The 22,032-nt window shown below is 43.9% G+C and overlaps 2 protein-coding genes and 1 long non-coding RNA gene across 12 annotated transcripts in view; 2 read left to right on the top strand and 1 right to left on the bottom strand.

Moving 5' to 3' along the window:
• ecpas (Ecm29 proteasome adaptor and scaffold) overlaps positions 1-22,032 on the top strand; it is a 51,549-nt gene that overhangs the window by 7,610 nt on the left and 21,907 nt on the right. The window lies entirely within an intron of this gene.
• Positions 1-22,032, bottom strand: part of kdm4c (lysine (K)-specific demethylase 4C) — a 30,808-nt gene that overhangs the window by 3,917 nt on the left and 4,859 nt on the right. For 5 of the 7 annotated variants that reach the window (XM_027283319.1, XM_027283323.1, XM_027283324.1 and 2 more), the window contains exons 3-18: positions 21,632-21,807; positions 20,676-20,790; positions 18,996-19,189; positions 16,066-16,115; positions 14,577-14,680; positions 14,181-14,318; positions 13,890-14,083; positions 13,541-13,770; positions 11,415-13,459; positions 11,183-11,294; positions 9,917-10,101; positions 9,023-9,263; positions 7,365-7,441; positions 6,226-6,281; positions 5,990-6,098; positions 484-678 (exon numbers count right to left, since the gene is read on the bottom strand). In XM_027283319.1, coding sequence (XP_027139120.1) covers positions 484-678; positions 5,990-6,098; positions 6,226-6,281; positions 7,365-7,441; positions 9,023-9,263; positions 9,917-10,101; positions 11,183-11,294; positions 11,415-13,459; positions 13,541-13,770; positions 13,890-14,083; positions 14,181-14,318; positions 14,577-14,680; positions 16,066-16,115; positions 18,996-19,189; positions 20,676-20,790; positions 21,632-21,807 — 4,221 coding nt within the window. The remainder of the gene's footprint in view (positions 1-483; positions 679-5,989; positions 6,099-6,225; positions 6,282-7,364; positions 7,442-9,022; positions 9,264-9,916; positions 10,102-11,182; positions 11,295-11,414; positions 13,460-13,540; positions 13,771-13,889; positions 14,084-14,180; positions 14,319-14,576; positions 14,681-16,065; positions 16,116-18,995; positions 19,190-20,675; positions 20,791-21,631; positions 21,808-22,032) is intronic. The other 2 variants (XM_027283322.1, XM_027283320.1) reach the window with 2 other exon arrangements.
• Positions 3,135-5,561, top strand: LOC113746664 (uncharacterized). Its single transcript, XR_003463032.1, has 2 exons — positions 3,135-3,282; positions 3,377-5,561. It is a non-coding gene; the product is annotated as an uncharacterized LOC113746664 (long non-coding RNA).

Here is a 22,032-nt window from a genome sequence, read left to right as displayed (position 1 = left end):
TTTGCTTACCCAAATATTAAAAAACAACAACATATTCTCTTCCATCCAGTGGCATCTATCCATGCAGATAGTTTTGGTTTTATTTGTCTAGGTTTTGAGTAATTTGTGTGATTTTTCTGTCACCAAACACGAGCGAGAAAATCTATTTGTTTCAGAGATTTGGGTGGACTGGTCCGTTAAAGCAAATAATACTTTTGAAGAGATATTTCTTGAATTCCAAGCATGAACAATGAAGAAATACATTTTATATCAGCATATTTTACTTTTCTGAACACATTTCAACCACATGCATATTTATATTCCTACACTAAACCACTATTAACCTTTAATTCTTCTATTTATGTAACCAACATTCAAATATAGACTTCAGACCATTAGGTGTCTATACAAAAGTCAATTATCCTTAATATTTACAAATGACATAGGTTCAAACATATTGCCACGTCCATTTAAACTAAACACAGCACCTGTCCTAGAACTTACAGCTGACGAACTCCGTGACTGGTGTCTATGGCAGGTGATTGACACGACATATGGCCAATCATCAGGCTCCATGATTACACCCGCGGCATGGGCACACGTCACATGAAAGGAGGTGGGACAGCGGCCACAGGAGCACTGGATACAAGCGCCCGCCTGCCGCTTCCCCGCGCAGCGCTTGCGACAATAGATACACCGCTGTGGACACAGACCAGAGCAGAGCGTCAACACCAAACACTAACTGACAAGAGCCGGTCCTTAGAAAGGACAAGGCATCGTTCAAACAGGTCACAAGTAAAGTTTCATTTTTAGAAAACAGCTGGGCACTGTCGATTAAACCACACATTACACACACAGGACTGAACAGTGCATTTGTTGGGGACATTTCCAGCTGTTAATACACATCTGGTTCTCTAGTAAATATTAACAAGATGTGGGATTGTAATAAAATAAAAGTACCAACCTTCAACATAATGAAGGAACATGTCACTCAGTGCAGCAGTGTGGCTCATTTGTGTTTTTAAGACATCCGTACATATGTGCTGCGGCTACACAGACGATAGATTTTGGACTTTTTCATACCAGCCTTATCCTTTAATACTACAAACATAACATGTGGTATTAGTAAGTTCACCAAAAAGGTCAAAACTGTCCTAAACCTTTGGTACCAGCATAAGTAATCAATAAGGGCTTCATTATTCCTTTAATTCATCGGTAAAAGTAGAAATAAGGGAAGAAAAGGGGATGCAACAGAGATCCTCAGACAAACAGGAACCAACCAGGAACATTGTGGGTCACAGTTGTTGGTTTTTATTTGGGAAGCTGACCGGACTTCTCTGTGATGTTTCGGTGTCTGACTTCGGTCCAGCTCGATCAGAAATAGAATAGCCATGTAGTCGGGATGTGGGATGTGGAATAACAAACAACATGATCTGCTCTGCCGTCCATCTCGCAGCCGTGCCCAGTGCGATTGAATCGCAAGGTTCATGAATTTTGGATTATTACGGAGCTTTCATGGTAATAACAGCAACTTCCAAAATGATCATAATGTTGAATCAGCATCTTAAAAAGGCCAAAAACTGTCCTGTGCAAAACTCTTTGCATCCTGCCTTTCTAAACAAAAATAATGGACCACAAACCAAGAAAACAGGCAGTGCTTTCAGTGAGCGATGGATAAAATCTGTTTTTAAACATAGAAAATTCAGCTTCCAGTGATTAAATAATAATAACGCCATACACTGAATTTTACAGGCTGTGAAAGGCAGACAAGATATCAACGATTGGGACACAGCTTGGGTGTTTGCTGTTCACATGCATTAAGGGTTGAGATTGTAAAATGTAGTCAAAAAAAAAAGAGGCTTAACAAAACTCCATCACCAGTGGCTATCTTTGCTGTCACTTTCCATTTCAAACTGCATTAAATGTGGTGCAGCCTTTGGAACGGGGTAAAAAGAAAAAAGTAATTTAAAATCTGTATTTCCACTTGAGAGGCTTTGAATACGGGCCCAAGAAAAACATCAGCGAGTTAAAGACAAAAGACCGCTAAGTGAATCATCGCTCAGTTTTGCCATGAACCTCTCACATCACTTGAAACCATCATGTGCTCCAAATAATCATATCTATGAGATCTCCTTAATGCACTGTTATTGGATACAGTGGTATAAACAAAACGTAGATAGGAGAGAATGAAAGTAGGAGACGGAGAGAGACCCTGGCTGTAATAGTCAACAGAAACATGTTATTTGACCGCTACAATACCAGGAAACCCTCAAATAAGACCATTCAGATTACATCATTTGAGGTTTCCACAAGAACCCAGCTCTGCGATGTCTATGTTGTGGTATTTTTTTCTCCCTGATTGAAGTCCGACTGGTACACAACTGCACATCGGAGAGCATAATACACAAACACTGCCATGCATCCATGCACAAACACACTCACACCTAAATGTTTAAGACTATCTCGGGGTTTTCTGCACCAAACAGCCCATCAAGTCCATTTCCTCCTCCGCTGTGGCATCACCCCTCTCGTTCCTCACCCACAAATCCTCCGCCTCTTCCACTAAAGGGAAAGAATGACGACATCCTCCCATTATAACCCCTGCTCGCTCCCCCATTCCTCCTTTCACATGCCTCCCATCTCACTCCATTTCCTCCACTCTCGTCCTAATAAAAACTCCCATCTACGCTCTTCCTTTCTCGCTTCGCTTCCCTGACCCGTCTTCCTCTCTCTCTCTTGCATCTCGGTTTCACATCTCTTTGAAAAGGTAATTTATTCATTAATCTAATTCCTGGGAATCCATACAGAAATATCTATAAGTGTTGACAGATAATATGTCTATATATAGATGATGAACTCCTCAGAGGATGCGCATCAGTGCTGCGTGAGCTTAATTAGGAATTAGCTGGTTTGTAAATGAATTATTGCTTCTGCTGACATGGAAACTGTCATATCACCATCTTGTATCCATGTTGTGTCTAAAAACTACAATATTTAGTACATGTAACAGGGAATATTTATAGCCCCAGGAAGATCTTAAAACTTTTTTCCAATAGTTCTTCAAAGCTCAGCCTCTGAAATAAACTCTCTTTGTTCATTTCTTTGAAAAATCAATCGCTGATGTAATTAGTTACTTAAATGTAACCTCTACAGCAGGCCCAGGTTTCGTCAGCCTAGCCTACTTAATTCAGAAATCAGCCAACGATCAAGAGGCATTGTGTAAGAGAGACTCTTCTCCGAGAAGTCCTCCTTTCTTCCTGCGAGGGAGCCCAAAAGGCAACATGAATGCTTCACTTAAAACGGGTGATGAAATCCATAACTTTATACCTTTTTTTTTTTTTTTTTTTTTTTTCTAAATTAATGAAGCCTCTATTGTCGCACGGCTCCTCTATTTCAGAACCGAGTGACCTGCACTGCACTTCTCTTGGTGACTAACTTGGCCAACATTTCATAAAGCCTCCTCCATTATGGACAGCGGTGCATTTATGGACCTGCCTGACCATCTCGTCCACTGTGACAAGATTCTGACTGGCACACCCAGTGTGTATGTGTGTGTTGGTAAAATAGTATAAATGTACATTTATAAGTGGGAAAACACGTAATAAATGTCCGTTTTGTGTTTTAATATGTGACTTTCTGCGTGTGAGCCTAACCCACTTTCCCCCCTTGTCTTCTCCGGGGTGTATTTGGATGCCTGTGTTGAGCCATGCGTTAAGAACATTCCCACAGTAAATTATGAATGTGTGTGCGCGCCCCATGTGCATGCGTGCGTGTTGTGCAATAGTAAATTATGAATGTGCCGGGCTGCTGCAGGGGCAATGGGTCCAGTGCGGGCTTCCAAACACGTGGCCCATGGAGCGAACGTACAAATGATGGACAAAAGACGTCAAATGTCAATTAAGTTAAAATCTGTGTCCAGTTTGTTTTGTTTTTCTTTTCTAGTACAGCATATGTGAAGGGGCTTATTATTTATTCAAGCATGCTGTGCTGTTTTTCATATTTTTTACCTTAATTTAGAACTCAAAGAAGTTGTTCAAAAGAGGCCCATCTGTTTTATCATCAACCCAAGCATGAGTCCATCCAAAAAAGCGCTTGTGTCAGCGTGTTAATTAGTGGAAAAAACTGGCAGCGGAGTTTGTCATCGTGTGGAGTGAGTACAAGGTTTGCATTCATAGATGTATCTTCGGGTGACATGGGCACATTTTGCTACAAATCATTGCCACTGTGACAAACTTAACAGCTAAATGAATTATGTTTTAGATCGTTACAAGTTCTGAAACATTTTAGCCATCATCAGGGTCAATGCAGAGGTCCTTTTTCTTTTTTATGAGCGTCCCCACCCTTTCCAGTCTGGACTGTAATTTCCATTTTGTTCAGGATTTTGGCCCACGGTTATGGAGACTGACTTTGCGGTTTGTGCTTTCATATCCAAATGAGCTTAATTTCAATGTGGTGTGAGCAGATATGAACCATATCCCTGTAAATACCCTGTGAGTAATGTCACTGTGTCCACAAAGTCAGCGTCCCATGTCAGCGTCAGTACAGTAGTATCCCTTCAACTGTTCTCAGGGTAGGCGCTCGTGTTGAATCCTGGACCGGCTGGTTCCATGTTACAACACTTTTGCCTCTTACACGCTCAGTTTAACTTTATAGAGTTGTTTTTTCCTCTGAGGTAATAGTCAATAGATCAATGAAGGTTGGGCTTTTATTATTTCTTTATTTGTTAGTTGAAGGGCCATTTCAGACAGGATCCGGTGCTGAGGCGAAAACACAGGTTTTTCCATTCATTTGAAGGGGGTGGTGTGTTTTGGCTGCTGCATTGCGAGTCACAGGGGGCTGGAGAAGTTGAGCCAGATTCAACTTTTGGAAAAAACACAACCTGATGTCATGCTGCAGCAGCCAATCAGACCAGTCAAACCTCCACAATCAGAAACTGAGACTAACCAGGTGGAATCATGGACTAAACTCTGATACTCTACCTGTTGTGTTCTGGCTTTGTTTTTTCATGTACCCAGCTATTAAATCTAAGTCTGGCAATCTGTGCTGCAAAAATAGTGACACAAAGAAGTTTCCTTTCGGTTTGTGAGCCCAAGAGAGCGAGTATTCGTTCAGCAACATAGACAGAAAGAAAAAGTTATTTCCAGTATTCCCCACCTTGCAACCCTGCAGAGATTCCCCTGACATGGTCTGAATACGGCCTAAAGCGAGTGCAGGAAATGAAGGGAGAGAAAGGGGGAGGTGCATCAGTGATCCTCAGCTGGACACGAAGCAAGGACCTTATATGTTTAAGGTCGGTGGCTTAACCCCTGCCCCACGTGGGCACTGCTTCAATACCAGAAAGACCTTTTAGTATATTGTAATACAACTCAACAGCACCACAAACCTGAGCATCCAGAATGATCAGAATGTTGAAAACCCTGAGCACTACAAGTTTCATGAAGGCAGGAGTATTTCAGACCTTTCTTATTATTTCGGCTTTATCAAGGTTGATCTAATAAGACAGAGTGTATATTGATAATACCTTGACTTTACATTACATTTAGTCATTTAGCTGATGCCTTTATCCAAAGAGACTTAAAAAAGGTACAGTGCAACAAGGACATGTTAACCATCCTGTGTCGGGATGTACCTCCACACCAACACTTTGCTTTCTGCTGAGCTATCACGGTGCCTGCAGCGGAGAGCTAACTATAGTGGCAACATGTCAGGTCTGCTGAGACACACTCCAGCTCTCTCATTAAGCAAACACACACAATAGATGCACACACACAGGCCGACAGACACACAACCACACGTGTAGACAAACACCCGCACGCCGACAGCCCTACACACACACACACACAAACTCCCACTCACCAGTGGTTAATTATCTAGCCTTGATTGCGGGCATGTTCATCTCACATTGTTAATTAGAACTGTGAACACTTCATTAATTAGACTGAGCCAGTCCTCAAGGACCTGGGGAATTCCAGCACTGCATCTGTGTGTGTGTGTGTGTGTGTGTCCTCACCAGTTTATATCGCTGCATGGGTATCCTACTGGTGTCAATGGGACTCCTCTTGGCTTCATCGCTGAACCTTGCCTCTGGCAGTGCTACTGCGCACATCACATGGGCCCATCTACACACACACACACAAACAAATACATTACGATGATTAAGATGCACACAGACAATTAATTCGTCTGAGCTCTGGAGATCAGAGATGAGTATGCAGAGGTAATCACAGAACAAAAAGACTGTCTCACTTGTCGTTTTGGGTTTTCTTCAGTGCTCCACCTCTGAGGTTACAAAGACAGCATTCCTGACAAACATAAAGAGACAAGTGAGTAAGAGAAGAGAGAGTTTATTTTTCTTCCATTCAATCTCCAGACGCGTATTACTGCCACACCAGAAAAATAAAGGTTTAGTTTGGATGTTGTAATAACGTCAAACTCGTGCTGAGAGTCGATAAACTGAAGGATATGGCACATGCGTAAGTTCTACTCCATGCTAAGGTTGAGACATGGCAAGATTCTGTTGTTACCGAGCACAGATGATGATGTTGTGAGAAGTATAGGTACAGTAAGGAGGATTTTAAAATGCACGGGGCTGTACGGGAGGAAGAATCAGTCAGACCCGCTGGAGGTAGCATGGAGGGATGTCGAACGCTCCATCTGAGGCCTGAGACTTATCACATTACAACATGTATTCATCTGGCATGGCAGCGATACGCTTCTGTAATTTCTTCACACATGCTTACATGAACAACTGCACTGTATGTGGCACGAGGACAAACTTGTATTTAATCTGCAGTTATTTTATATTAAAAATCTCTATGTGTATATCTGCACACGTGACATGTATCACATGTCCAATCTTAGAAGAGAGATATGTTTCTCTTCCTGAGATTTCTTCCACTTTTTCCACCTTTAAAAAAAGAGGGGCAAAGTTTTTCCTTATCCGGAGAGAGGGTAGTGCATGCTGTACAGATTGTAAACCCCCCTGAGGCATGATGATACCACAGTGTAGGTGAAGTTGCAACATCTCCTTTGGGAGAGCAACAGTGAGGAAAAAAACACTGGTAACATCCCCAACATGAGGTAAAGACTATGGATTGTCTCAGATATGGTCATATTGATTTACATGAATGCAGCATCTTTTAAAACTTTTCTTTGGATGAGCAGAACGTGACAAAAGAGACGAGATGTTTACATGTCAAACAGACACAATGAGGCACGAATCACGTCCATGTTTGAGGAGATAACTCTGCAAACCACAAACTTATTTAGAAACAGGTTTACAGTCGGATCTTCCAAAGATCCGTCCTCATCGAGTCCAAGTGTTGCTTCTACATGTGATTTGAATATAAAAGGCGACAACAACACGAGAAGCAAACGTGTCTTACTGCCGTAAAGCTTCCTTCCGTGCAGCGATCACACGACCACTGCTCGCTGACGTCGTTCGCGGCGACGCCGTAGCAACCTAAAAAAAAAAAAAGAGGAAGAAGAAGTAAAAATTAAAAACGCAAGCATATAAAAATGTGAGAAAGTCTTAAACACTCACACACTCGAATGCTGCTAAGTCGCTTTTACTCTAACCTGGTGGCGCGGTGTCAATGAACCATTCACAGAAAAAAAAAAGGCAGACTTGACAGCAAATGGTAAGTCTATCATCGGAATGAAATGCCACGTCCACATAGTTTCCACAGATTTTCAACAGATTGTATTGTTCCATGCAGAAATGCACAGTATTGCAGAGTAAGTGGAAATGGAGACCTCTATGGTGTGTGTGTGTGTGTGTGTGTGTGTGTGTGTGTGCAGGGAAACGGTTGTGGTTGAGCAAGGAAAGCAGACAACATGGGAGCAAGAGGTACATTTATGTGCCTTTGTTTAGAAATGTATCCGCCTGTGTGTTCGTCCGCATATTGAAGAGCGACAGACGGACTTTCGACACTTTGTGCAGCGAGCTCTTTGTAACCCCGATGACACGCGGCTGACAGACATTTTCAAAACAACAGTTGTAGCACGAAAAACAGCAGCCACTTTGTGTAAATACTGGTTTGTTTGTTCTTGGCGTGGCAGAGCAGCACAAATATTCTCACGGAAAGACATTGTGAATTTTAAAGTAAGACAAATGTGAATCTTTTCTGTGTGGACGGCTGGTTAGAAATCTGAGCCCACCTCGAGTTCAAATAACAGTCGAGAGACGGAGGGAGAGCAACGTCAACTTGTACTTATTGTTGAAACCAAACGTGTGGCTTTGTCATCAGTGTCAAATGACACACACTTCATCTTCTACTCCCACACTGCTGCAGCTCCGCACGCTCACACACGGCGATGTAAGGGCAGTTAAAACACACGGAGACCCTCCAGAGAATAAAATGAGGTGGGATCAACACGAGTGGCAGAAGAGTACGGAGGGACTGAAGCCGACTTAGAGAGAGGCGATGTCGCTTTAAAGCCGTAGGATTCAGGACGACACGCGAGACTTTCACATAGTGTGTGTGTGTGTGTGTGTGTGTGTGTGAACGTTTGCAGGAGACTGGCTGAAAGCTTAAGATGTTGGCAAAAATGTGTACGGCTTGAGGAAAGAGATCCAAGGCTGTTAAAGTGTGTGAATGAGGGATTGAGATAAAGCACAGTGCATGTGTCCGGTGGAACTGAAAGGCTCCAGGAGGGTTTTAGGATAGTGTGTGTGTGATTGTGAGTGTGTGAGAGCTTGTTGCACTAGCTTGGGGCTTTTGGACAGGAAGTATGCGTGGTGAAGACGGTGGATTCACCCCTCACTCGGCTGACGAGGGGAATAAAATACCCCAAACCACAGAGAGGACGAGGGGTTGAGAAAACATTGAACATTGTATGAGGGTCACTGGGTTCGAGTCCTGAGTCAACTCTGTCTCTGTGACATCAGAGACAACATGTAGAAACAAACTGTGGTCGGTGAGGTAGGTGGTAAATAGACGCTATGAAGTTTAGAAAGTATAAACTATACTTACACCACCAGTATCTGGTGCTCACCACACCCTCAAACACACACACACACTCTCCTCTTGTGCATACATACTTGCGTGGACTTGCAGGCAGCAGCCCTGGCAGTACAGCAGAGGGGAGGTGCCGTCCTCCTGCAGCAGGGGGTTGGTGGGAGTCGGAGGGCAGTTCTGCTCCCTGAAGGAGAAGCAGATCTCCGGGACCAGAGGCTTGGTCCTCCTCAGACCGCCGCAGGGAGGCGTGGGACCCTCCATTGGAGACGATTTGAAGGTGTCCTTAGCGTCGATGGGTGTGTTGTCCTCTGCTTTGTCTTCATGCTGGAAAATAATCCATTTTAGCTGCGACCTTCATCGGCATTATTTACCTTTAACTATTATACTGTACTTTATTCATAGAGACTCTCTTTCTGAAAGTTGATGAGGCTTTCAGACATAAGAAAGAGTTTGAGGTCAGCTGAGCCATAAAAAGGCAGGATCACTGCTAATGTGACATTACAACATTACTCAGGTGAGGAGCTTAAGATGTACGCTCCCACCATCTCCATATATATCCATATATTTAGCACAGGGCAGATGAAACTCTTTATAAAAACCTGAGATAGAGTTCAAAGTGTCTCAGTGAACTGGATGTAAACAGAGGAAGTATCTGTGAGTAAAAGCAGTGATTGTGTCTGTACATATTACTCTGGTTGTGGGGTGAAAGAGAAACAGACATATGCTCCCCAGACGGGATTTGAATCACTGACCACAGCAGGTAAAATTGAAATAAATCCTGTGTGATTGTGGCTTAAGGGGCCAAAGCAAAGCAAAAGAACCCAACTCTGTGTGATCTGCGAGTATCGATTCCTTCATCTCGAGCACGGCGGCGGCGGCCAAGAGATACAGTCGTATCTTTTAAGTGTGTTTCTGCTCGAGTCTGCAATATATACACACAGACACTAATGAAAGTGTATTGCATTTTGGACACAAACCTGATAATACGGCATGAAGAGCGTGCACACGGCGCAGTACGGCTGCGAGGTGGCGGCGTGAGCGTTGTACTCCCTCTCCGCCGTGAAGCAGCTCTTCCTGTTCTGCCACAGGTGGACGAGCGGCTTCGCCCACGCCTCCATTTCCTGCTCCTCCTCCTCCTCCGCCAGGTTTGCATCAGGGGGCTCTAAGTGGAGACGAAAACGGAGCCTCACAACCTTCAAATCACCTCTTACTAATTAACCAAGCCTATTCTGAAACCTGAAACACTCGACCTGCGACCTGAATATCGTTATCATCAGCGGTTTGGAGAGACTCGCTAAAATCAGATTTAAACCAACCACAGCGCTGACAGTTTCCTCAAACATTTTTGATGAATAGGAATTAACTGATCGGTCTGTTTATGAAATTACTCTAAATGATGAAGAGCTCTCATCATAAAAACAGGCCTCTCGCAGCCATGGTCATTTCATGGTCATTTCTTACCCGGGGATAAACAACTAAAATGGCTGCTGAATTATTCATCTTTTTTTTCCTTTTTTTTACATCCATGGAGATGATGAGTGTGTGTGTGTGTGTGTGTGTGTGTGTGTGTGTGTGTGTGTGTGTGTGTGTGCATTAGCAGTTGTTAATTGAGGGTCCTCCCTCCCTCCCCCAGTTTTTTAAAAACCATGAAAACAAATAGAGTATCTATCACTGGGCCATTTCACTGTGGTAGGCCTGAGAGTTAAATCTGTTTGGTTTATGTGTTCATTGACGTCAGAAGAATCATTTGGGAGAACATAAAATGTGAAAAATGAGGAGGAGGGGATGAATGTGGGGACCACAGAGAGGAATGGTTCAATGCTTCTAAAGAGCCACGCTGTGGGAGTAACACAAACGTTACCTGACATAACTTAATAAATTTGTCGTTGGCGTTATTAAGACGTCATCAGAAATTATTTTCTTGCTAGCTACATTAACTTTCAACAAAGAAAATGGTTCTTAAGAATGCTTTAAATTGGCTTTTTGGTTTGCTCGATTTATGGCGACTCTATTCTGGTTCACTGCAATGCAACCAGAAGAAGTCAAAGGATCATGGCGTCTGGCCCGGTGCCACAAACAATGCGGCGGTGCCCACAACAGGAAACGTCTCTGGCTTTTTACTGAAACGAGCGCGGCGGCTCTTGGCTAACAGTGTGTGCATGTGTCACTGTCTGAATATCGGGAGTCTTTTTAAGGCCCAAAACTGTCACGATACCTTTCGGTGAACTTCCAAGTGCACCTACCGTCGTCGCTGGCAGCCTGCTGTTTGACTGCAGTGGGTACAGCCCTTGCAGTGGGTTTCCTGAGTGGGTGACGCCAGCTCTTAGTGGTCCTCTTCGCTGACAGCGCAGGGTACTGGCAGCAGGAACAGGCGTTATTGAAAGGGCATTAAAAAAGTGCAAATGAAATCTGGATTTTGTAGAAAACTTGAGCAAAAGGCTGAATGTGTATGACTGTGCGTAAAAGAGCACTCACAGCACAAACCTCTCCAGGTTCCAGGCCTGATTCATAACACTCGTAGTTACTGGTATCATTTTCCTCCTCTTCCTCTTCATCGGATGAGTCACTGCTGCTCTCTGCCTTGGCACTGCTTTGCTGCTCCGCCTCCTCCTCGCCATCAGATCCCCCTTCTTCCATATCAGACACCCCATCCTGTTCACCACCTCCCAGCGCGAGAGGCGATACAGCAGCGTCTGAGTTTAGACACTCCTCGGCCTCCCTTTGTCTCCCCAGTTCCCTGCACAAAGAAAGGGCTTCGGAGCCGTCCGCTTCCCCTCTGTGGAGCTCATAATCTCCACAAAGCCCCAGAGGCTCAACAGCACCAACCGATACTAGCGAGGTGGGCTCGAGCTGGGCCCAGGTGAGAGGCCCACCTTCCTCTTCCTGGTTCTCTGACTCTCGGAGGTGTTGTTCTGGGTCCTCCAGGTCTGTCACCTCTTTGCACTGAGGTTCAGTCCACATGGTGTAAGGTAGGGGGTCGTGGGTGAAGTCAGAAGGGAGTTCGGGGTTCAGACTCTGGATGAGGACTGCAGGACTCTGGGAATTTAAGTTTTTCCAGATGCTGCTAGAGAAAGGTTTGGGCTCCATGTACAGGTTCTGGGAAGTACAATGTGAGGGGGAGTATGTAGTGTGGTGGTGGAGCTGTAATGCTGAGTGACTGTCACTTTGAGTGCATAATGGAAGGGAAGGGTTTGGGGATTTGTTGTTATTTGAGGTACCGGTTAAAAGAGAAGCAGCGCTGCTCAGGCTCAATGCACCGTCTCTTTGAGCCGAGTCCTCTGAGTTATCTTTGCTTGCTAACGCCTCTGATTGCTGCTCTGTTTGCGGTGCGGCGCTCTGAACTAGCTGGCGAGGGGAAGCATCACTCTGTCCAGTGGTAACATTTTCCAGCTTCCCGCGACCGTTTTCTGCAGCCATTTCTGGCATTATTAGCATTTCATGGACACCGCCAGATGTTATTTTGTGCATAGCACTGGCAGTTAAATGAGCCGTGTTTCCTTCTAAACCAGACGCCGCTGCCCCTTCACAATTATACGCAGAATCTAAATGCCAGTTGTTGGCATGTTCTGCAGCGAGAGGCTCTTTTGACATCATTAAGTCAGTTTCTCCCTCTTCGTGTTTGGCTCCTTGCGAGCAAGGAGAGCCAGTTGGCGTCTCCCGTTGAAGCACAGGTGCAACCTGGTCACTGCACGCCGTCGATTTCAGGATGTCGGCTATCCCGTCGTTAGCCGGGGTGAGCGAGGGCATCTCTTGGATCAGCACGGGTGGCAAAGGGCAGATTCCTACCTTATCTGCTGGCTCTGGAGTGAGTTGTGGCATATCCACTGCATTCCTCTGTAGCAGAGGAGGGAAAAGATTTTCCTCAGTGCTGCTTTTTTCTGAACTGCGTTTGTGTCCTGAAGGGGAAACGGAGCCACACGATGTGCGACTACCCCCCTCTACTGGCTCAGTTTTGAGATTATAAAGTGCTTCTGTAGTGGAGTCTGGGTTGCTAGGTTTCGGATCAACGACCGTGTCCATTTTCTCTGCTTTAGTGTTGTTTGTGTAATTCTCCCCACCCGTGTCCATGCTGCTGTCAGTGTTTGGTGTTAGGCTTAAAGTGTCTTCTCTACACGAGGAGCTAGATGTCTGAGCTTTAGAGTTCACATCACTCTCGGCAGAAGTGCTTGTGTGGGAAGATGATCGGCGTTTGTTGTCCTCCAGGGGTGGAACCCTGATGGAGCAGTCCTGAGAAGTTGAGAGGTCTTGTGGTTCAGCGGGGCAACACCTTGACTCATTATTTCCAGGATGCATCTGGGTAGCCTCAGGCCGTTGTCTGAGTCCTTCAGCAGTCCTGCTCGCGACCCCCGACCCAGAGAGGTGTTGGGGGTCAATGTGAGCATCCGACTCTGCCTTGAGGTCTTTCTTCAGCGGTGAAGCAGAGTTGCTGTGAGAGTTATCGGAGGCCTGCTTATGAGATAATCCTAAACTATTACTCTCCACACGGTTTACCTTGACCACACACATCTGTCTGCAAGGACCTGGAGAGGAGAAAAGAACAAATCAAACATTGACCAAAAATATAAGAAAAAACGTTCCGGTGCCATCAGTCCGTCTCTTACCTGGAAGTTGAATAGAGTTCAGATTTGGGTTGTGCTTTGAGTCAGCTTCCTTTTTCTTTTCCTTCTCCTCTTCCCTGCTGTCTGTCCCTGCCGCAGACTTTCGTACCTTCGGTCCTGACGGACCACCGGCGCCTTTCCTCTTACCGCCGCTCAACGCTGAGCCCCCATCTAGGCCGACGGGCTCCTCGGAGGTCCGGAGGCGCTTGGAGCGCATTCGAGAGTGGCTGCTGCTGTAGGAAGGGCAAAGAGCGATCAGAGAAGAGCGACACTCAAACACCGTTATTAGCATTATTTCTGACTGTCACTAGCCAATGCACTCAAAATCACTGTCCAAGCATGAATACAGTACCCTTTATTAGCGGGTCTGCTCTTGCGCCGCCTTTGCAACCAGCTCTGCAGCTCCGGTGTTGTACTGGGAGTGGCATGTGTGTGGTCAATAGGTACAGAATCTTTGCCCAGCATCCAGTTCTGGTAGCGGTCAGGTTGAAAACGCTTAACAAAGGGCTCCATGGATATCTTCACCATGTCCCTGCTACATGTGCACTAGAAGAAAGACAGGCGAGGACAGATAGTGTTCACTTTTAAGCCTGGATTGCATTTTCATGAAGTGGTGCACAGTTTAAGGGAAAACCGAGCTTACCTGTGTGGCCACTTTGCCGTAATCTATCCAGCGCAGGGTGGCAAAGTTAGTGGACTCTGCACAGTTGAAGCCGTGATTGAAGCCTGCGTGGTAGCCATAAGGGAAGGTGATCATGAACTCTCCAGCTTCCTGAGTAATCTAGAAAAGGATGAAGACACACACAGGGGGGGGAGGAAGGATAGCTTTCACATGAGTGACAGAACAGTGGAAACTTTCAAAAGATTTAAGAAAAATAAGCCACTGCAGACTTCAGCAGTCAGTCACAACGAGCACTGCTAATTTCAGTGGCAAGAAAAGCTGTTTTCAGAAAGTTGGTAAATAAAAAAATGTTTTTTTTTTTTTAAAAAGGAGAGACGAGGAGGACGGAGTAATTTTTCAAAGGGGCTGAGCGCCTACCTTATCAAAGGGAATGCCATACTTCTTCAGTATGGAAGGGGAGATTAGAGTCATCTTGTGACGAAGAAAAGCCTCACACCCCTTGAAGCTGTTGGGAAAGAAACCTGACGAAAACACACACACACACACACACACACACACACACACACACACAGACACACAGACACACAGACACACACACACACATCATTAAGTATAATCCAGCCAAAAAACAAACAAAACATGAATGAATAAAAAAAAAAGAAACTAAAACACAGAGTGAGCGGTGCTTTTACTTTTTTCTTGTTATCTATCTTTCCATTGAGGCCACAGCTAATGGTTCTTACAATAATTACACATACATAATTAAGTTAATCAATGAATTTGTTCCAAAAAATATGACAAATATCCATCACACGCGAGTATAGTGTCAGATTATGCCTTCTTCATCTTTGATTCATTTAAAAATCCATAACCAAGAAACATTTTGTACGTTCACCTGATAAATTACTGAAGCAATCTGACAATTAACTATTAATTAATTTTTAGGCACTTTACTTGATTGTAAAATCACCTTTTTTTATTTTTCATTTATCCTCATAACATAACTAATACTATGTTTGGCCTTAACTATGTAGGGTTGTACCCCAGAGCGAACAGGCTCTGTTTTATTCTGACTTTCCTCTTCCTCGACTAAATGATGAGCTCACTTGGTTCTATTGTACATCGTTGTTGTCCATCATGTTTGTAGGGCAGACAGAAGGCGGAAAGCTTTGAATAAATAACATTTTGAGATTTGATTTAGAGGATAGACGACGAGCTCTGTGATGTCTCTGAACCGAATCAGACCGATGCAGTCCATTAGTCTGGATTATGCTGGTTTCAATCTAAAATAGTCAAATTGCTTTCGATGTGGAGACATGTAGGACAGCCTTGATATTGATAGTTTACCAACTGAAGTGGACATGAACAGGAGAGTCGAGGCTCGGAGTACAAGGAGTACAATTAGGCATGTAGGTTGCAAACGTGGGTATTGAGGTGAGTTTAGAGGACGACGTGTGCCATGTGTTAAACATGCAGGGGTACACATGAGTTACAGCCCCGCAGAGCTGTCACCTTCACGTCTCTCTGTATGCACATGTACGTAAATAAAAACTGAATTTCTTTAGAAAGAAACACTTTTATTTAGTTGTAAATGTTTGCATATGCATTTACAGCTGATTCAGTCTGCAGTATAGATTTTCCTAAACTGTTTCATCAATACATGAAGCCTCATTGTCTGCTCTACGTCTCTACTCGTGGTCTGTTTGCAGTCAGAGCTCATTAGCATTCTGCATCATTACCCCCCATGCCCTCTCTCTCGTCGCCGGGCTTAATTTATGTGCTGTACTTTGTTGTTTTAATGCAGGCCTGCTTCTGTGTGCCCACGTTATTTAATAATTATTTAATTACCTTCGCCCGCCTGCATTCAGACAGAGAACACAAAAGAGGACATAAATTATTCTTTTACCTGTAGCCAGACGCTCCAGTCTCTTTCCGTGCTCGGGGGGGATAGCGTACCTGTCAGGAGACAGACAGACAACAGAGAGATGTGTAGGTGAAATGTATTGTTCATTATGCATACACTGTATCATACACTGACAGTTAGGTGGAGCTTTTACAATTTCAAGACTGCCATCAAGTGGCGGATGAATGAATAACCGCAGGAAGGCTGATGGACCTTTTCACACCACAGCACGAGTGATCAGAGAGATGTTAACATCTTTTATGGTAGATAAATATTCAAATTTACTATAAAATAGTGTGATACTAGCTTTTCATGTTCAAGCGCTGACGCTATACTTTAGTATTCGTGTAAACTTCTCTTCAAAACATGGAGTTTCATCTCTGACGGGATGAAACAACCGTCACTTATTGCTGTTAATACTTTGCAGAATCTTATTTTGACCTTATTCTGCATTTCTTCTTTGTGCCACACTCTGCTGACGCAACCTGAATTTAAAACTATTCCCAAAGTTCCCGGCGAGAAACCTCGGCAAGCGTGACAGAATTCCCTCAAGGTTTTTTTTTTTTTTGACTAGGCATTCCATTTGACTCGCACCATCCGCCGTCAGGTCTGTGGCATTTCTATCATCACATCACCTGTCAGCTTAACAGAGACGGTGAGAGACAGGGCGAGAGGGAGAGGGAGAGCAACCTCAGGTAGAGGTGACACAAGGAGTTGGAGGGGATTGAGAAGAGGGGTGAGAGAGAGAGAAAGAGAGAGGTGCATCTTTAAGCCGCTCCCCTCCAGGGACGAGATGTCAAAATAGCAGCAAGATGAAAGAGTATATGTCACTGTGTGTGTGTTGGATGATAAGGGTATGCATGTGTGTGGGTACTTGCCGCATTAGGCTCTGTGTGTGTGTTTCTGTGTATATATATATATATGTGTGTGTGTCACTGTCTGACTGTGACACTGATCCCTGTGGGGTTGCAGGGCTCACTGCTCTAATGAGCAGAAATCCCTCCAGGGCAAGAGGGAGAGAGAAATGGAACAAGCCGAGCTGACAAAGAAATAAAAAGGCAAACTCCATTTTGATCTACCTGCATTTTTCACCTCTTCTTTCACAACACAAACCTCTTTTAAAAACACCTCATCGATTAGAGAAGGGGTGCACTTTAACGCACTAATTAGACCCGTGAAAGATGTTTTCTACGGCTGACTGGCGACGTTACCGTGTTCTCTGGTCAATGAAATGACCACAGAACATTCTGAAACTGTCATAAAACAACAGATCATTTGAATGCTACACTGACGTAGGCACTAAGCCACACACCACCAACTGTGGAGAAAATGTTTTCTGGTTTTCCCTCTGATGTCCTCCGGCTGCTCCGCCTCAACTCTCTGTGATTTACAGAGTTTATGATGGACAGTGAAGTAAACTGCTGACAACTGTAGCTGCTGTTAGCTCAGTTCGTTCTGCACTGTGAGCTCAGGTCACCGGGGGAGTGTGGGTGTTTGTACCACAGGTGTTTCGGACTACCGGGAAGAAGAAGAGGAGGTTTACAGGCCCAGAGCTGGTGTCGTGCCAGAACCAGGAGCTGAGCAATGTAACCAGGCTCAGCAGCCTCTATGGGCATAATGACAGAGGCGTAAAAACCAAAGAGGACGTTGATGGACGAAGCTAAGATGAGGAACAAGGAGAGAGTGAGCGAGCAAGAAGCTGCCGGACAAGAGTAAATGTGGGACTGACTTTTAGTGGTTGGTGAGAGCATGGTGAAATAAAAGGCTGAAAGACAGACGCCGAGCTGGGCTGACTGCTGTTGGACTAGTCAGTAATATTAGCCTCATTAGACTCCCCCAAAACTCTACAACATTCTCTGAGATACCACCAGCCCGGACTACAATGCAATGTCACAATCACCCCCACCTTCAAACACAAATGTAATCGATGCACACGGCATCGAGTTGTGGAAAGAGCGTGTAAGTGACATAGAACTAGTAAGCAAGTAGTTAAAAGTGTCAATCAGTGTTAAATCTACAAAGTACAGTACTGTATATGGCTGGCTGCTAAACTGTTACATTCTGCCTTACACCGCAGCACAGACACAAATGACAGCTTCCAAAAACCAAACAAATCAAGCCATATGTTTAAACCCTCAGAGAATAACAAAGCTCTCTTTGGAGGTGCCATCTATTCCCTTCTGCTGCATATTTTGTACCTTTTTCTATTCTCACTAGAATTTAGACTCTCCAACGTGAAGCCACTTATTGCAGGTAACCACCTCCTCAGCGTGCAAATGAGTACTGAGGGAACAAAACCCTAGGGCTGTGTGCAACAGAACGCCTCGGCTAATCAAATGAAAACTATGACGCGCTTTGCAGTTCACTATTTAAAATCGTGAAAACATGAAATGCAGAGTGCCAAAGATGGATTTTGAAGCCTCTGATGCAAAGATGGATATGCATTATGAATAGGACATCTGCGACACACTTACTGTAGGGTATACTCTGCCCTGTATGTCCCCAAACAACTGACAAGATCAGAAATAAATCACACTCCTAACAAGAGTTGTGACCCCGTAGAATTAAAATGGACAGATCCGTAAATGAGAAAGCTTTTACGTGAATATGCAGCATACACATATAAATACTGAAGCAGTTCACTTGCATGAGATGCGGTAGTTAGAGAAATTAAGCGTACCTATGGAAACAAGCATCATCGGCACACTCGGAAAAGCTTTTATTGACGTGTTTACATAAACTTTTCGCTCTGAAGCTCTTTTGGCTGCATGTTTGCATGAAAGTTGCTATATAAATAAATAAAGTTGGAGTGTCGATTCATTATTCAGGCTGTTGTTTTGTGGCGTTGTTGTATCGGATTGCATTATGTTGCACAATTCTCTTCGCTTCCTGTGTTTACCCGTCCTTCCCTCCCCTCTATGTCCCACACTAACCAGGACTTGGGCTCTCCAAAGTGGAGGTAGTTGATGGAGTACAGGTCCATATCTTCAGTGTGCCAGGAGAAGGTGGTCTTCCACATGCCAAAGTATAGATACGGAGTGTTCACCCCCTGGATGGACACGCCGCAGTCCTCCTCGATAACGTCCAAGACGGAGTTCAGGTGGCCGATGTTCCACTCCTCCACGTCCTATGAGATTAGAAACAACAGTTAGATTATACGCTCAAAGTCGATCCTGTAGATTGGAAATCCAATCGAGTATGGCGTTTTTAAATCCAATCAGTATTCAGCTATAAGAGTATAATTTAACGGACTGTGGTTGGCCAGATGTCAAATCCTAACACGAAGCACTGAGTGAAATGTGATGCAGGAACATTGTGACAGTGGGTCAGAAGTATCGATACTTTGATAACACGTTTTTAAACGATTTAATTACACATTCGATACCATCTAAAGTACCAAAGTTAATAAGAAAACAGATCTACAATCAGAACGGCATCCACAATCGATTAACTAATGGACAGTCTCCACCTCACTCTCCCCGTTATCTGGTATTACGTTAACGACAGGCACACAACACAGTTTTTTATTTTACAACCACAAACCACAGCAGTAAACACAAATGATTTGTGTCACGGTGTGTCGTTTCAAATCGGCTACATCGTTAACAAGAAGCCTCCTACTCCGCATGCAGCTTGTCTGCCACTGTAAAAACAGAATGAAAGTTTTAATTTTTGGGCAAGTTTTTGAAAGAAAACAAAAAATGCAAAGAGTGGCAGAGCAAGCAGGTGCATGTGCAGTATGATACAAAGAGAATAAAAAGTAACTGTACCAGTAAGGTGGAGAATTTAAACGGTCACATTAGGCTAGAAATATGTTAATGTATTCAAAATTCAGTATATAATAACCGTCCCACTGGTCCTCAGCGTGTGTTCAATGACTTATTATGCACCGGTGCTGTGTGCAGGTTCATTTAAAATGTGGCCGTGATATCAAAAGAGATATCAAGTATTTAATTTTTTAATACTAGTACTGTATGTTTAAAATTCTGGTATCGAGCCACAGTGAATATACTCATGTTCTCTCTGTTTAAGTGACAAATGTCAAACGTAGCATTCTTCCTAAATGTTGTTGATTAAATGGTTTGAAAACTGGATTTGAACTTCAGTGTGCCGTTTCGTTCAAGAAGAAAAGTTGCTGAAGCTTCCTGCCACAAAAGAGGCGCCGACACTCTTTGTAGTTACTAAACAACATGCAATGAAACAACCACAGGAAAGCTGCTGTGCAGGCGACATGTTCCTGATGAACGTTTGCTTTGTGTGTACACACATTATTAAAGTCACTTTGTGTAAAATCTTTAGGATTATTCAGCTTGTTTTGAGGGCATTCGTATCTGTTTGTAGATATATGGAACAATGGCAGGGTTGGTGTAGCGCGTTCGTGTGTCCCCACGTTGGATTTGTCACCTTAAAATTGATTGTATTTGGGATGTAGGCAAAAAACATTTTCATTGACAAAATCCAAACTAAAACCCAAAGATTCAGGTGAAAGTCAAAGTGATTCAACTATTACGTCTCCTAATGCCAGAGCCAATAAAGAGAACTGAAGCTGTAAAGAAACGAGGGACTAGAAAGACTGATTGTACTGAGAGAAGTGACAGAAATGAACAATCTACCTCATCGTACAGGCTGCCGCTCACATCTGCACCGTATATGGGCGAGACGAAGGTGAGGTTCTTCCAATATTTCCTCTCAAGATCTTCATAATTCAGGTAGCGAGGTGTACAGTACCTGTGGGGGAGAAAGAATTTGGATCAGTGAGACGGCCATCTGTAATCTTACAATGTTCAACTTTCTTAATTATTATCAGCTACACTTTTAAACTTTTCATCAAACTACAGGTTCTTTATGCACGGTCGAGTCTGAACATCCTTAAATGCAGCCTGTGCTGCCGGAGGCGTCAAAGGTCACAGACATTCAGTGCTGGCCTTACGTGCAGAGATTTCTCTGACTCTTTGAATGATATTCTGGATTGTAGACGGTGAAATCCAGAAATTCATTCAAACTGTGGGTCCACAAACGTTCTTAAACTGTTTTTCAAGTGTTGAACCTCGCCCCTTCCTCCTTTCATGATATGATCACTGGTTACCATTGAACCTGTTCACCTGTGTGTTGTTGATCCTGACCAAACTTTTACATGTCTTTGTCCTGTATTCAGTTAAATATCGGCCAAAAAGGATTTGAAAATCATTGAATTCTGTTTTTATTTATGTTTTACACAACAGCTAGTTTGGAAATCTGGCTTGTAAAAGGTTGTCTTACAAGCAGCAGTGCACTACAACTCTCTAAATATATAATATATAAATATTTTCTTCTTTACTTTCTTCTAATTTTATCAGCTATACCAATGAACATCACACACACTCTGTTGTGAACCAGTTAACCGATAATATTTTAGAGGTTAGTCTGTATTCTAAAATATATTTGTTGGGTAACAATCCAGTCACGTTCGAGAAGTTTCCCCCTCTGGCAGCACCACAGTCTAATCTATGTGTGAATGTAAGCTATTCCCAGTCCTGTAATCTAATCAGCAAGGGCGCTGCAAACAATGAAATGAGTCCGTAACACTCACATGTCGCTGTTGGCTAACCGCCTGAACTCCTGCACACTTAGAGGCTTCTTCTGGATGTTGTACTGGGTGAAGAGCCCCGACTGGCCGGCCACCATCTGCTGGATGGGAGCGTCGATCATCAGATCGTCTATGTCGTCATAGGTACGACGAGGCTTCCAGCCTTTAGGGGGAATCACCTGATGGACAAACAAACAAAAGGAGGAGAGGTTTGCTGTTGAACATGAAAGAGGAACAGTTACCTCGTGCAAACGGATTAGTCTTAGTCTTTGACTGACTAAAACTGCCTTCACTGCAGATATATGTACAATCAGTCATCAAACTGTACGTCCACAAGCAAAGGAAACCTGGAAACCAACCAGGTGAACTCCGAATCTCAAATTTCACAGATCTAGACCACAGTT

This window comes from Larimichthys crocea, chromosome X, assembly GCF_000972845.2.
Source record: "Larimichthys crocea isolate SSNF chromosome X, L_crocea_2.0, whole genome shotgun sequence".
In the NCBI taxonomy this organism is placed as follows: domain Eukaryota; kingdom Metazoa; phylum Chordata; class Actinopteri; family Sciaenidae; genus Larimichthys; species Larimichthys crocea.
The sequence above is the reverse complement of the archived record's forward strand: the minus strand, read 5'-3'. Positions and strand labels throughout refer to the sequence as shown.